At 38.9% G+C, this 13,835-nt stretch overlaps 1 protein-coding gene across 1 annotated transcript; it reads right to left on the minus strand.

Moving 5' to 3' along the window:
• Positions 1 to 10,488: 10,488 nt before the first annotated feature.
• On the minus strand, positions 10,489 to 13,395 carry LOC139350943 (glycine--tRNA ligase-like). The gene is made up of 4 exons (XM_070992619.1): positions 13,143 to 13,395; positions 10,948 to 12,190; positions 10,688 to 10,839; positions 10,489 to 10,594 (listed from the first exon to the last, which is right to left on the minus strand). Exons 2-4 carry the CDS (start codon positions 11,005 to 11,007, stop codon positions 10,489 to 10,491), a joined length of 318 nt encoding a protein of 105 aa, XP_070848720.1. The 5' UTR covers positions 11,008 to 12,190; positions 13,143 to 13,395.
• Positions 13,396 to 13,835: the final 440 nt, after the last annotated feature.

Below are 13,835 nucleotides of genomic sequence, written 5' to 3' on the forward strand. Positions count from 1 at the left end.
TAATTTAATTTTGTGAAACGCAACAAAGCAACACTAATTTCCCCCTGTGCTGAAACATCATACACAACAATTACAGTTACTACATAGTATCTTCTACGTGGTCTCTTTTCTTTATTGAGTAACTCAAGAACATGATACTATATTACGCCCACAATCCATCCACATCAGTCATCTTGTGGAAATATAATACACTACTATAATCAAATGCCAAATAATGGCATTGGGATGCAAATTAGGAAACAAAACAACAAAAACTCCACATCCCACAGGGATATTACGTTGATTTGATTGAGGGAACCCCCCAGTTATTAAACTTTGAGTAAGTTTTTTTACTCAGTTGTGTTGGAATAAAACTTCACCAAAACAAACTGTCGAAATGAGGAGGGTTTTTTTCTTTTTGGTCAACTCATCATGTGTGTCGGCCCACAGTCCACTGCTGCTTTCAAACACACACACATACACAAACACACACACCTTCTGGCCTGACGTGTCTAAATTCAAACAACTGTTCACAGCTTTAGGATGACAAAGATTCCACAATAGCCTGAACTGAAACTGCTGATGTTTGTGATATACTCTGATTTTAACACATATACATACATACATACATACATACATACATACATACATACATACATACATACATACATACATACATACATACATACATACATACATACATACATACAAAGCTCCCATATATACCTGCTCAGTTGTTATTGTTTTTTTAAGGCCTGGAAAAGTAAGCTTTAAAATTCCAGGTCATTCCAGCGTCTTACGCTACCCTGTTAAGCTTGTAACTGGGGCTGGGAAGCTAAATAAAATAAAATAAATAAATAAAATAGGGGCATTGTTGCGCTCTTTACGTTGACTTTGGTTGGCTCTGGTGTTAGCGGAGACCCACCCAATATGGCGGTGATGCTGGATTACGCTCCAGCACGTAATGAGGCGTCTACGTATATTATGTCTATGGCTGCCACTGCTGTGCGTTGCCATGGATACAAAATGTAACGGTACACACGTCACTCATGAGAAGCTCTTTTCTCGCTGTCTTGTCAGTGCTGTGCCATGTGGCTTCTGTTTTTACAATGTAATCACTTACCATTCAGATGAGTGACATGGCCAAGTGTGTCCACTTTATAATAAAGTCGTGTTTATTTCATGTTAGGATACATTCAAATCTGGAAGCTTTAAATTGTGAACTGTGCGATTTTTCAGAGATTTGTGGTGATGCACAGTATTTTACACATCTAAAAATACACATACACAATAAGGAAACTGAACTTAGTGTGTTTTGTGCTGATAATGGTTGTCTTTCTTTCTTTCTTTCTTTCTTTCTTTCTTTCTTTCTTTCTTTCTTTCTTTCTTTCTTTCTTTCTTTCTTTCTTTTTTCTGTACAGGGTTACTTCACTTCAGTGTAGGCTGTGCTGTTTGGGGCAACTGCCCCTCAATGAGGTGGTCCTGCAAGTGTTTCTCCTCGCCGAACCAACGCACACTAATTGCCCATTATATGTCCACCTTGTTTTCATTTTCTGACTTTTTTCTATTGCTCTGTTTGGAGGAACACTAATCCATGTGATGTTATAGAGAAATTGTCAAGAGAGTGGACATTTCAGTAATGTTTGAATGTTTTCATTTTCAACATTTTGAGCAAGTTTCTCAGATACGTTTTTTTGTTTGTTTTTATGAATCTTTGCAATTTACTGCAGCAACTCTGAACATTCACTCAGAAAGGACTCTGTTGAACTCGGAGAGTTATCGTTTTTCCCCAAAGGAAGGCTCTTCTTTTTAAGTATTATAGTATTATTATTATTATTTATGTGTGGGACAGTGTAATTTCAGTGTGAGCAGTCCCAAGCAAAAGTGTGTTAGAGGGTGTAAGGGCTATTTTTTTTTTTTTAACATGTCCCAGGGAAGGTCTTTTTTGATGTCTCGACATCCATTGACACTTATTTTGAAGCAAGGCTGCTTGAAGTTGGACTTGTTGGTTTGAATAAAGGTCCTTATTGAATTGTCTGTTCTGTTGTGTGTGTCCGTATTTTACGGGACGGGTGGCAACCCTACCTATAATTGACCTTGAACAGCCAATCATGTGGAGAGATTGCTGCCCCATGCAAAATAAAACAAATATAGAACAGAAATATGTCAGCTAAGACGCGACATTAATGATCCGTTAATGTCAGGAAGCTCCCAACAAGCCATAGCTTCGATGAGCCATAGACGAACGCAGTTCAATTCACCTGATCTAATAAGCAATTGATGAAGCACTGAAAAAACACTTTAAAAACCTTCTCATGGTCAATTCTTTAAGCCGAATTACTCAGCAGAGCCTATTGATTACTTTCCCAGATCGAAACACGCGGACCGACGCAGATTTTGGAGAAAAAGCGAGATAACTTTAAATTTGTGGATTTTTGACTGGGGTTCGGCGAGCCCCGCAGCGTCCCATTTGAGTCCTCACTTCGGACGAAAGCGACTGCCACACTGTCAAAAACAGTTATATTTCTCCGTAGATTTTACAAAAAGATCATAAACTATCACTGAGTTTTAGGCATGTTATTCAAATGTGTACTTTTTCCATAATGAGTCTTACCTGGCCACAGTTTCATGCAAACGATGTCCTCGTGCGCCTGAGGTGAACGGCAGAGTCCTGTGATCTTGCTGGGCAGGTGGAGGTCTGCTATCCTGCACGTTCTCATACAACCAGATTGACTGTCCGTGTACATGTGTGAAAGTAGATTCATCGACCGGTATCGAGGAACACTTTTAGGTCAAATTTCAGGTTTCTGCGTGAGCTCAGAGCGGGACACAGTGGAACTACACTGTTAAAAGGGATTTGGGCTTTGAGTCAGAAGGACTATTGCTGTCAAACTGAGAGAACTCTGCCCATTACAACAAAGTAAGAAGAGTTCAAACAACTTCAACTTGAAAAAAGCGCGGAAACTCATTAAAAACCCATGATAATCCATTCAGTTAACTTCAGAAAATACGTCAAGGTGGGCATTTCAACCAACACGCCCTATGCCGTTTGAAAGCGGGTGAAACCGAGTTTAAATTAAAAAAAAAAAAAAGAAAGAAAGAAAGAAAGAAACGTGTCAGTCCGGTAACTATGAGCCGCTTCCCCAATGAAATAAGCGGGTCGATGCGGGTTTTTTAATGCTAGTCGACCCGCTAGAGATCGGCATATAGCTCCTTTCCTATTGACCAAAAAAACCCGGGTCTGATTTTCAGCTGGAAGCTGCCACAACAGACATAATATACGTAGACGCCTCACTGACTGACGACCAGCAGGTTTTACTGCAATGGAAAATGATGTTCAAACATAACTTTAGCCCTCATAATGTCCCACTGTGGAACAACAGAGCAATACTGAGCTGGAGGAGGTCGATGTTCATGGAAGACTGGATGGTAAAACAAATTTGGTCAATTACACATCTAATGGATGGGACTGGAGAAGTACTTGTATTGGATGATTTTAATGCAAAATATAACACTAATTGCTCCATTGAGATCTACAAGAAAGTCACACAAAATATCCCAAAAGTCCTCCTTCATTCAATAAAGAACATGTTAAACATACCAACTCCCAATCTACACAAAATTAAAATAGAGGATATGGACCTTGTTAATGACAAATGTAATAATACATTTTTAAGGCAGTACTTAGTTAATACTTTCTATCCAAGTATAGCCAAAAGCACACTTACTCTCAAAGATTATGATAAATCAAAAATATCAGCTATTCGTACAAAACATCTAAAATTCCCAGTTCCTCCCAAATGTAAAGAAATACATTTTAAGACCATCTACAACATTTATCCCTCCAATGAATTCATTAACAAAAGATTTAAATGAGTTGTAGATAACTGATATATTTGCAAAACGAATGTAGAAACGATAGAGCACCTGTTTTTTGGATGTGAGATCATTCAAGATATATGGAAGTCTCTCCATGATTTAATATCGTCCAGCTCCATCAACATAGATTTCTGGTCTTTTCAAAACATTCAAGTTGGTGTAATTCTTAAGAATAAAAAAAATGAATTTTTAGTGAATAATTTGATCATTCTTACAAAATACTATATTCACAAGTGTCGCTACGCTAAATCCCCCCCTTCATGGACTGCTCTTAAAAATGAAATCTCCTTATTTCAACGTGTCTAAAACACATCAATACTCCCCTTGCAGTCAAATTGTATACTCTGATTACAACTGTCAATTTATCCTGAACCCCTTGTACTTGTCAATATGATTTTCCTTCCTTATTATTTAAGTACTCATTTTTCATTCATTCATTTATTTATTTTTCCCTCATTCATTTTTTATTTATTTATTTCCTTTCCCTCTATGCAATCTCAATTTTATTGGAGGTGTGATTGTTCTCTCAATTTGATGTACTTATGTATACATCTGAGTTTGTCATTGCTCTTGTTAAATAATGTTTTTTTTTAAAAAAAAAAGCACCCATTGACTGACGCTTCCTATTGAAACTGACGTTCAGCGCGGCCGCCATCTTGGATGGGTCTCCCATGCGCCCCCAGTGCATTTATTTCTACGGAGGAAGGTGTATGTCCAACTACAATAATCATAACTTTTTACCCGATTTTCACACGTTTTGTTACAAATGGCAGAGATGTAGTTATGACACAGGACGCTGTCACACATTAAAAACACGTGCTTGATGCTGAAATACTTTGTTAAAGAGCAGAATACAGACATATGGTATGGCATATAAATAAATGTATAAATTAATTAATTTTATATTTTAATAAAGAAACATTTTGATTGTTCATTTGAATTTTTTCACTCTCTCTCTCTCTTTCTCTCTCTCTCTCTCTCTCTCACACACACACACACACACACACAAAATCATGACTCTTCAGTACACACCAATAACACAAGAATTTCTTCATTTTTACTTTTGCACGCTGAGTAGTTTTAATGTAAAGTTAGGCACAGGCACATGTACGCGTGCGCGCACACACAACACACACACACAAACCAGACATCTCGCATAACCTGTTGACATGCGTATTAAACTTTGAGTAAGTTTTTTTACTCAGTTGTGTTGGAATAAAACTTCACCAAAACAAACTGTCGAAACGAGGAAGGTTTTTCCTTTTTAGCCAACTCATCATGTGTGTCGGCCCACAGTCCACTGCTGTTCAAACACACACACGTACACAAACACACACACCTTCTGGCCTGACGTGTCTAAATTTAAACAACTGTTCACAGCTTTAGGATGACAAAGATTCCACAATAGCCTGAACTGAAACTGCTGTTTGTGATATACACTGATTTTAACACATTTACATACATACATACATACATACATACATACATACATACATACCTGCTCAGTTTTTGTTTTTGTTTTTTTTAAGGCCTGGAAAAGTAAGCTTTAAAATTCCAGGTCATTCCAGTGTCTTACACTACCCTGTTAAGCTTGCAACTGGGGCTGGGAAGCTAAATAAAATAAAATAAATAAAATAGGGGCATAGTTGCTCTCTTTACGTTGACTTCGGTTGGCTCTGGTGCTAGCGGAGACCCACCCAATATGGCAGTGATGCTGGATTACGCTCCAGCACGTAATGAGGCGTCTACGTATATTATGTCTATGGCTGCCACCGCTGTGCGTTGCCATGGATACAAAATGTAACGGTACACACATCACTCATGAGAAGCTCTTTTCTCGCTGTCTTGTCAGTGCTGTGCCATGTGGCTTCTGTTTTTACAATGTAATCACTTACCATTCAGATGAGTGACATGGCCAAGTGTGTCCACTTTATAATAAAGTCGTGTTTATTTCATGTTAGGATACATTCAAATCTGGAAGCTTTAAATTGTGAACTGTGCAATTTTTCAGAGATTTGTGGCGATGCACAGTATTTTGCACATCTAAAAATACACATACACAATAAGGAAACTGAACTTAGTGTGTTTTGTGCTGATAATGGTTGTATTTCTTTCTTTCTTTCTTTCTTTCTTTCTTTCTTTCTTTCTTTCTTTCTTTCTTTTTTCTGTACAGGGTTACTTCACTTCAGTGTAGGCTGTGCTGTTTGGGGCAACTGCCCCTTAATGAGGTGGTCCTGCAAGTGTTTCTCCTCGCCGAACCAACGCACACTAATTGCCCATTATATGTCCACCTTGTTTTCATTTTCTGACTTATTTCTATTGCTCTGTTTGGAGGAACACTAATCCATGTGATGTTATAGAGAAATTGTCAAGAGAGTGGACATTTCAGTAATGTTTGAATGTTTTCATTTTTAACATTTTGAGCAAGTTTCTCAGATACATTTTTTTGTTTGTTTTTATGAATCTTTGCAATTTGGGGGAAGAGGAGGATGACAGCCAAGCTGTCCTCCATGACAGACAATGACTCCCACCCACTCCAACACACACTCACTGCACTGAGGAGCTCCATCAGTGATAGGATGCTACATCCAAAGTGTGTGAAGGAGCGGTATCGCAGGTCATTCCTTCCTGCAGCTGTCAGACTACACAACAAGAACTGCTGAAAGTAATTTTTTGATAATTTATCTGTAAATTACCTGTGCAATAATCTGGGCAAAAACTGGTGCAATAATCTGTGCAATTCATCCTGTACCTAACAGTCCGCAAATACAATTTATAATTTGATAATGCTTATTTTTATAGAATGCTTATTTTTATGACACTCTTTTGTTTATACTTGCTGTTTTTTACCTAATTCTACCTTTTACTGGTGCTGCTGTACATTGGAATTTCCCCTTGCGGGACAAATAAAGGTATATTGAATTGAATTAAACTGAATTTACTGCAGCAACTCTGAACATTCACTCAGAAAGGACTCTGTTGAACTTGGAGAGTTATTGTTTTTCCCCAAAGGATGGGTGCGCTTCTTTTTATGTATTATTATTATTTATGTGTGGGACAGTGTAATTTCAGTTTGTGAGCAAAAGTGTGTTAGAGGGCTATTTTTTAATATGTCCCAAGGAAGGTCTTTTTTGATGTCTTGACATCCATTGACACTTATTTTGAAGCAAGGCTGCTTGAAGTTGGACTTGTTGGGGGTTAAATAAAGGTCCTTATTGAATTGTCTGTTCAGCTATTTTTTCTTGGGTTAATATTTAGTTGATATTGATACAGAAAGTTGAGTCAACAAATCGCAAGTTGTATCAATTATGTATTCCATGTTGAGCCAACTTGATCCACAGTTGTAGGAACTTGATAAAAATAAATTCAACAAACATCTCAAAGTTATCTCAAATAATATGTTACGGGTCCCAGGATGTGGAACCACAGTAACAAAGTAAAATTCTGTAAAATACAGAAAGGAGTGAGCAGCAATGAAGGCACAGAGCACTCAGTTCTTTGTCCAGATTGCGTCTGTATTCAAATTCAAGATTCACACATAATAAACATTGCAACATTCCTTTTTTTTCTTTGAATATCAGTCTCTGTTTCAGTCTCTGCAATAACTGGTTTCAGGTAAGTGCCATAAACATCCATAAATCAAATATCTCAAACATTTCACATGACACATTTACTCTCACATTTACACACCATCACTTATATATAAGTGCACAGAACTACTATAACAATATAGTGCAAAATAACAGTAATATTCCACTGTACTTCAAACAAGCAAACTCTTATCTGCTATGATTTTGGACATATGTATATATGCACTTAATTACCACACAGATACTCACAGAGAAATATAACCCATGTTAACTGTAAAATACTTTCAGGAAATATCCAAGCATAACGTTAGCTTTAACTCTGTCACACTCTTATTCAATAAACTACTTAACCAAATACTGCCTTTTTCTGTCATCCACGACATGTATAACAATGTTTGTGTGCGGGAACCCATATAATGCAAATAAGTAAACTGTCGGCTTGTCTGCAAAACAACACTGAGGGCAAACATATCCCAAAAGGCCCGCGAAACGGCATATCGCCGGAGACAATAGCGGTCCAATGTAGTGTTTTTTAAAGTTCACAGAAACACTTAAAAGAATATCCCAACTCCTTTACAACACTTCCAAATGTATCATAAGGCTTCAAAGAGTTGAAATTGTTAACTTATACCAGCTACTGACCTGCAAAATACAGAAAGGTGTGAGCAGCAATGAAGGCACAGAGCACTCAGTTCTTTGTCTAGATTGCGTCTGAGGTGTGTGAGGAAGGTCACACCTGAGACCACCCCGGGCGCAACAGCTCTCGTGACAAAGGTTCCACCTGAGACTGCTCCATGTATGTTTTTCACAATATATATGAAAATAAAAATAACGTGAATGTCATTTAACTTATCAGGGATAATATTAAACCATACACAAGAATGCTACATTTTTTTAGCTTACTAAATTAAATAAAACCAAAAGTGTTCACCTAATTTTTGGGTGTACTACAAATATTTTTAAGTTCAACTTACTTGATACAGGAAGTTGAGTAAACAGACTGTATGTTGCATGAATTCATGTTTTGAAGTGTAAAAAACTTGACACTATAAGTTGACTCAAATTAACTCAGTCAAAGCAACAAGATGACTTGACATAGTTAAGTCGGGTCACCTAATCTTTTTTTTTTTTTTTTTTTTTTTTTTTTACAGTGCATGCTTCCCGTGAAATTATTTTCTCCGCATTTATCCCATCCTCGGTCTGTCGATCCTCCGCGGCAGACCAGGAGCGGTGGGCTGCCAGCTGCCAGCCGCCAGCCGACGCCGGCGCCCGCGGACCAGTTCTCCTTCGGTGCTTCGGTTCTCCTTCCTTTGGTGATCTTCTTGCATGTTTTTAGTGGGAGTTATTTAAGGAGGAAACCTTAGGTTCATGCAAACTCCACACAGAAAGGCCCCCTTTTTTCCTCGAGCAGCAGGCACCGAAGGCGTGGTGGAGGACACGCCACCAGCGCCCACAGCGAGATTCCGGGGGGCTTCTAGCGGTGAGGCGACAAGTGTGACCACTTGTGCAACCGTGCTACCCTACAAATAAGTGTCTGACATTATTATGGGAAGAATACTTACAGAGATACTTCTTTGTTGATGAGTAAGATCTGTTTTGCTTAAGCAGAATCAGCTGTTGTAGCGCTGTCGCCAAAACCACCAGACTCCATTCAAAAAAACAGTAATTTTAGCATTTTTTAAAAAACTTCTTCAAATGCATCAAAAACCAAATAAAACTCGACAAAAACCTTCTTGGATCACCTTTTTAGTGTTTCGGCAACAATTACTAACTCTGGATTGGTTGAAATAAACTTTCAATTCACCAAATGGTTGAGAGGAGCGAGAGAGCTGGCTGACGTCAGAGAAGCAGCGGGGGGAAACAGCACATTGAGTCGGAATGTTTAATATTTTTACACTTAGACTGACACTACTACGTAGACATAAACATGGCGGACTTGGTTCTTGGTAAAAATAAATAAATAAATAAATAAATAATAGTAACGTACAGCACAATGGAAACTCTGATTTTGTGGCTCCTGTCCATCATGAAGTTCTTTCAGCAGGCATCAAAACAATGCTGCTTTTTCCCCCCACAATCCAGTATTCATTTTCACATTCGAATGTATGGATTTTTCAACAATTTGAATATAAACTAGAATTTGGGATATTAATTGACAGCCCTACTCCTGATTTTGATGATCCCCTAGTTTTTTGTCTGGCGCCATAAGATGGTTTGTAATAACTTTTATTAGCCCTTTTTATTTAGTGCCATCATCTGGTCAAAAACTTGATATATGGTGCATGTCCATATATCTCAGAAAAATATCCCCATCAGCTTTGACTTATGTTAAGTGCTAAGTAGCGAGTGTTGGCACACTAACATGTTGACCATTATGCATACTATTAACATCACACTTGCTAAACATTAGCACATTAGCATTGCCACTGTGAACATGTTAGCATGCACATGTTAGCATTTAGCTAGTGCTACTGTGTCCAAGTACAGCCTCATGTTAGAATATAAACTGTATAATGTGTAATATACTTCAGTTATCAACAACAATGCAGCTAGCAATGTTTTACAGTCTTTTCGAGTCTTAGCCTCATTAAATTATTGCTGTTATTTATTTTTATTGTTAGATAGCTCTTTTTAGGATGCCAGGTTGTTTCAAGGCTGAAATCTTACGTATGATTAATGAATTTATTAATTCATCAAAACCAAACCACCATCTGGTTGTCACTGCAGCACCATTTTGCCAGCCTCCTCATTTCTAGTCACACCAGTTTGTGTTGTTATTGACATGTGCCTACATAAAGCCGCAATTACATGTATTCCTATTTAACATACAATGAGGAAAATATATAAAAAAGTGCCATATGCACACAACTTAGTTATTGCACAATCAATTAGCCTAGTTAATGAGATAGATCAGATGTCATCCAAGCAGTTAAACCACACTAATAAAAGAATTTATGTAATGATCACTGAACACTGTATTCCTCAAAAATATAAACATTTTGACATAGATTACACAGAAAGCTCTACAAACATTTTTAGTCTAGGAAACGATCTGAGCAGCAGCAAAGGGCAGTTTTCCCTGGTTAAACTCCAACAGACGCTTGAAGTTGAGGAAGATTCCCTGAGCTGTTTCAGGCCTCAGATAGCTGCAAATTTAGGTTAAACCACTCAGTCGACGCTGATACTCATTACGAAAACATCAAGTGAAAGATTCTCCACGGCGTTAGGCTTCATGTTACCCTGGCATATTCCGCCCGGGTCCGATGGACGTCTGAAACATCAGGCTGAAGGAGATGGGAGGTGTGAGGTCATTTCCTGTGGCGGGCAACTTGACCTTGTATTTCCCGAAGAGATCAGTCAGCTCCTGCTCCTGCTGGGTGTAGTTGTCCAACTGAAGGTTGTATCAGAGGGAAAATGAGAGCAGTGAATTATTCCAAAACAGCCTTTGCTCATAGTGACTCAAAAAGAAGCATTTTAATCTTATTTTGCTCACACCGACCTGAGTGATGACTTCCTCCATCTCAGCCTTCTTCTCTGCTGCGCACTTCTTATCGGACATCAGCTTCTGGAGATGGGCTGCAGAAACAAACAGCTGTGATAGTACGTGACACACCGAAGTGTCAAATACAAGAGACCAACACTGATTTCATTCTACCCACATGTTCAACCCCGATTCCAAAAAAAGGAAAAACACAAAGCAATCATTCGCAAATGATCTGTTTACTGACATCAGTAGCACAAAGATCCCATGTAGTAATCTCCTTCATACAATCATGTGTTCACAAAGTGCTGAACCTTGCTCCATCCTTGCTTTTGAACGACTGAGCCTTTCCAGGACGTCCCTTTCATACCCAGCCATGACACTCTCACCTGTTACCAATGAACCTGTTTACCTGTGGGGTGTTCCAAACAGGTGTTTTTGGAGCATTCCACAACTTTCCCAGTCTTCAGTTTCTCCTGTCCCAACTTGTTGAAATGTGTTGTCACATCAAATTCAGATTCAAGCATATATTTACTAAAATCGATGAAGCTGAAGAGGTCAAAGCACAAAACTATTCAGCAGGATGACTTAATCGTCGTTACAGAGTCAGCTAAAGATGTCATTTGACATTCATAATCCCAAAGCATTACATAACATGACTCAGCATATTTTAGCAGATCCATTCCATTTTCAAGTTTGGTCATGTCATTTCTTTTCAGCATCTGAGCCAATTAGTCTCGGAGTCTTTCAGGAACTGACATTTGCTTCTTATATCTCAGATTTCCCTCCAGCTCTTTGGAAATGTATATATATTTATATATTTTAAAAATAAACGTTTTCTCTTCACAATATTTATTTATTAACTGTTATGTTACGGTCAGACAATGGAAACCAGGACCCAGGAGCAGAGTTCAACAAAAAATAATTTATTTACAAAGTGACAACAGAAAATCAGTTCGAAAGAACGACTGAATACAGAAATACAGAAATACTCACCACAAAGTACCAACTAAAACTCCAAACTGAAAATCCCCTTTGATAGGGAAAAAGCCAGGACAAAGTGCAACAAAAAGACAATCAGTATAAACTAATAACTCGAGAGAGAAATACACTGAGGTTAGCTCGCGACGAGAGGCGGATGATCTCTAGCTGCGTAGCACATGCAGGAAGCATAGAGGATAATCTGGCACTGGGGACTTGCGAGAGGGTGGCTTATGAAGCCAGATGATCCTGGAGATCGCTTCGCCCCTCGTCACTCGCACTACCGGAGAGAGAGAGAGAGAGAGAGAGAGAGAGAGAGAGAGAGAGAGAGAGAGAGAGAGAGTGTCAGTGTGAGCAAAACCAAAAACATACAACAGAAAACAGGGCCACAACATGTTAATCCATTAGTGTGAATTGTTCTTTAAATGGCCATTTATATTGGCTGATATTGCTGTATATTAAATAAATAATCATTCATCCAACTTTAAAAACTCAACATCCTAAACAATCAATCAAACCACAATAGTCTAATAGTAATCATCTCCACTGACGCTGTGCAGCCAAGGATGTGCCTCTTCCCACTCACGTCTGTACTTTTGCAAGCGATTTCGTTGTTGAGGACGTGGTGGAGTATCGGGTGTAGTGGACATTTTTAAAAGGCGCGGGTGTTGTGAGCAGCGCCGGTGTGTGATGTCTGTCTCTAGGCAACTGTGACAGTAACACACGCAGGCAGCGAGGCACAGACACACGACCGGGGTCCTGGACAATGGGACCAGAGCTTTTGCGACACCGGCGGCTCGTTTATCTCCGGCTGGGAGAGCGCCGTCGGGAGGTAACATTAACCGGCTATTTTAACCCATATTAATGTTCATACATTACCCGTTAATAAACAATACCGTTTAGTGACAAATGCTTGCCATATAAACTATGGACTGACATATATGTCATTTAACCATGAGTCTTGATACTTCTGTATGCTGTAATTTTAATGCTATGTTTTCAAGATCTGAAAAGTCCTTGAATTGAATAGTTAAATGTGTACGAACCCTGTAAATAACCCTGACTTAATTCAATAGCCTATTAAAATGTTGTGTTATTAAACATCAGAACCATATTGAGGAGCGTAATAATAGATGGAGAAATGAAGCATTATTGGTCTAAGCTTTAACATTCACTAGAGTTGTTGAATCAACTAAAATTCAGTTGCTCTTGTTTAATCCTCCTGTTCTTACCCTCCTTTCTCCATCCAGGCAAGGGTGATGTACTGCTGCATAAACATCAGTGTTCCTGTTCTGCTATTATTTTTCAACGATCATGACACCAGACGAGATTTTAGGCTGAGCAGAGAGTCCCTGGCGGTGCTGCTGGAGCTTCTCCACCAGGAAAGGCGACACGGATGGGGTGCCACAATAGAGACCTTGGTCTGTCTCTTCTGGCTGGCGAGTGGGACATCCTCCAGTTGTGGTGTTGCAGGTCCCAGGTGATCGCCAGCCAATCGCAGGGCACATACACACACCATTCACACTCACACTCACACCTAGGGGCAATTTTGGAGTCGCCAATTAACCTAATGAGCATGTTTTTGGTCTGTGGGAGGAAGCTGGAGTGCCCAGAGAGAACCCACGCATGCATGGGAAGAACATGCAAACTTCACACAGAAAGGCCTGACCTGGGAATCGAACTTGCGACCTTCTTGCTGTGAGGCACACGCACTACCTGCCACCACCACCCACCGTGCAGCCCTATATCTGTAAATATCACAGAAAAAATAAAATAATTGTGTTGTCACTGAAAAGTAGTTCAAAAGTTTACTTATACTGTAAATAAGAAATGGAATAGATAATGTAACGAGGTTATAAGATTTTAATTTAGAACACAATATTTTTAATTAACAATTTAAATCTAACACAGAACGTAATCAAACA

Source organism: Chaetodon trifascialis, chromosome 22, assembly GCF_039877785.1.
Source record: "Chaetodon trifascialis isolate fChaTrf1 chromosome 22, fChaTrf1.hap1, whole genome shotgun sequence".
Classification (NCBI taxonomy): Eukaryota; Metazoa; Chordata; class Actinopteri; order Chaetodontiformes; family Chaetodontidae; genus Chaetodon; species Chaetodon trifascialis.

What these genes read in the sequence shown, in the direction of transcription:
- LOC139350943 (XM_070992619.1), bottom strand. Translation starts at nt 11,007, where the DNA reads ATGTCCGATAAGAAGTGCGCAGCAGAGAAGAAGGCTGAGATGGAGGAA. An exon ending in TGGAGGAAGTCATCACTCAG is followed by an intron (nt 10,840 to 10,947) that starts GTCGGTGTGAGC and finishes TACAACCTTCAG; the next exon opens with TTGGACAACTACACCCAGCA. An exon ending in CCCGGGCGGAATATGCCAGG is followed by an intron (nt 10,595 to 10,687) that starts GTAACATGAAGC and finishes CTAAATTTGCAG; the next exon opens with CTATCTGAGGCCTGAAACAG.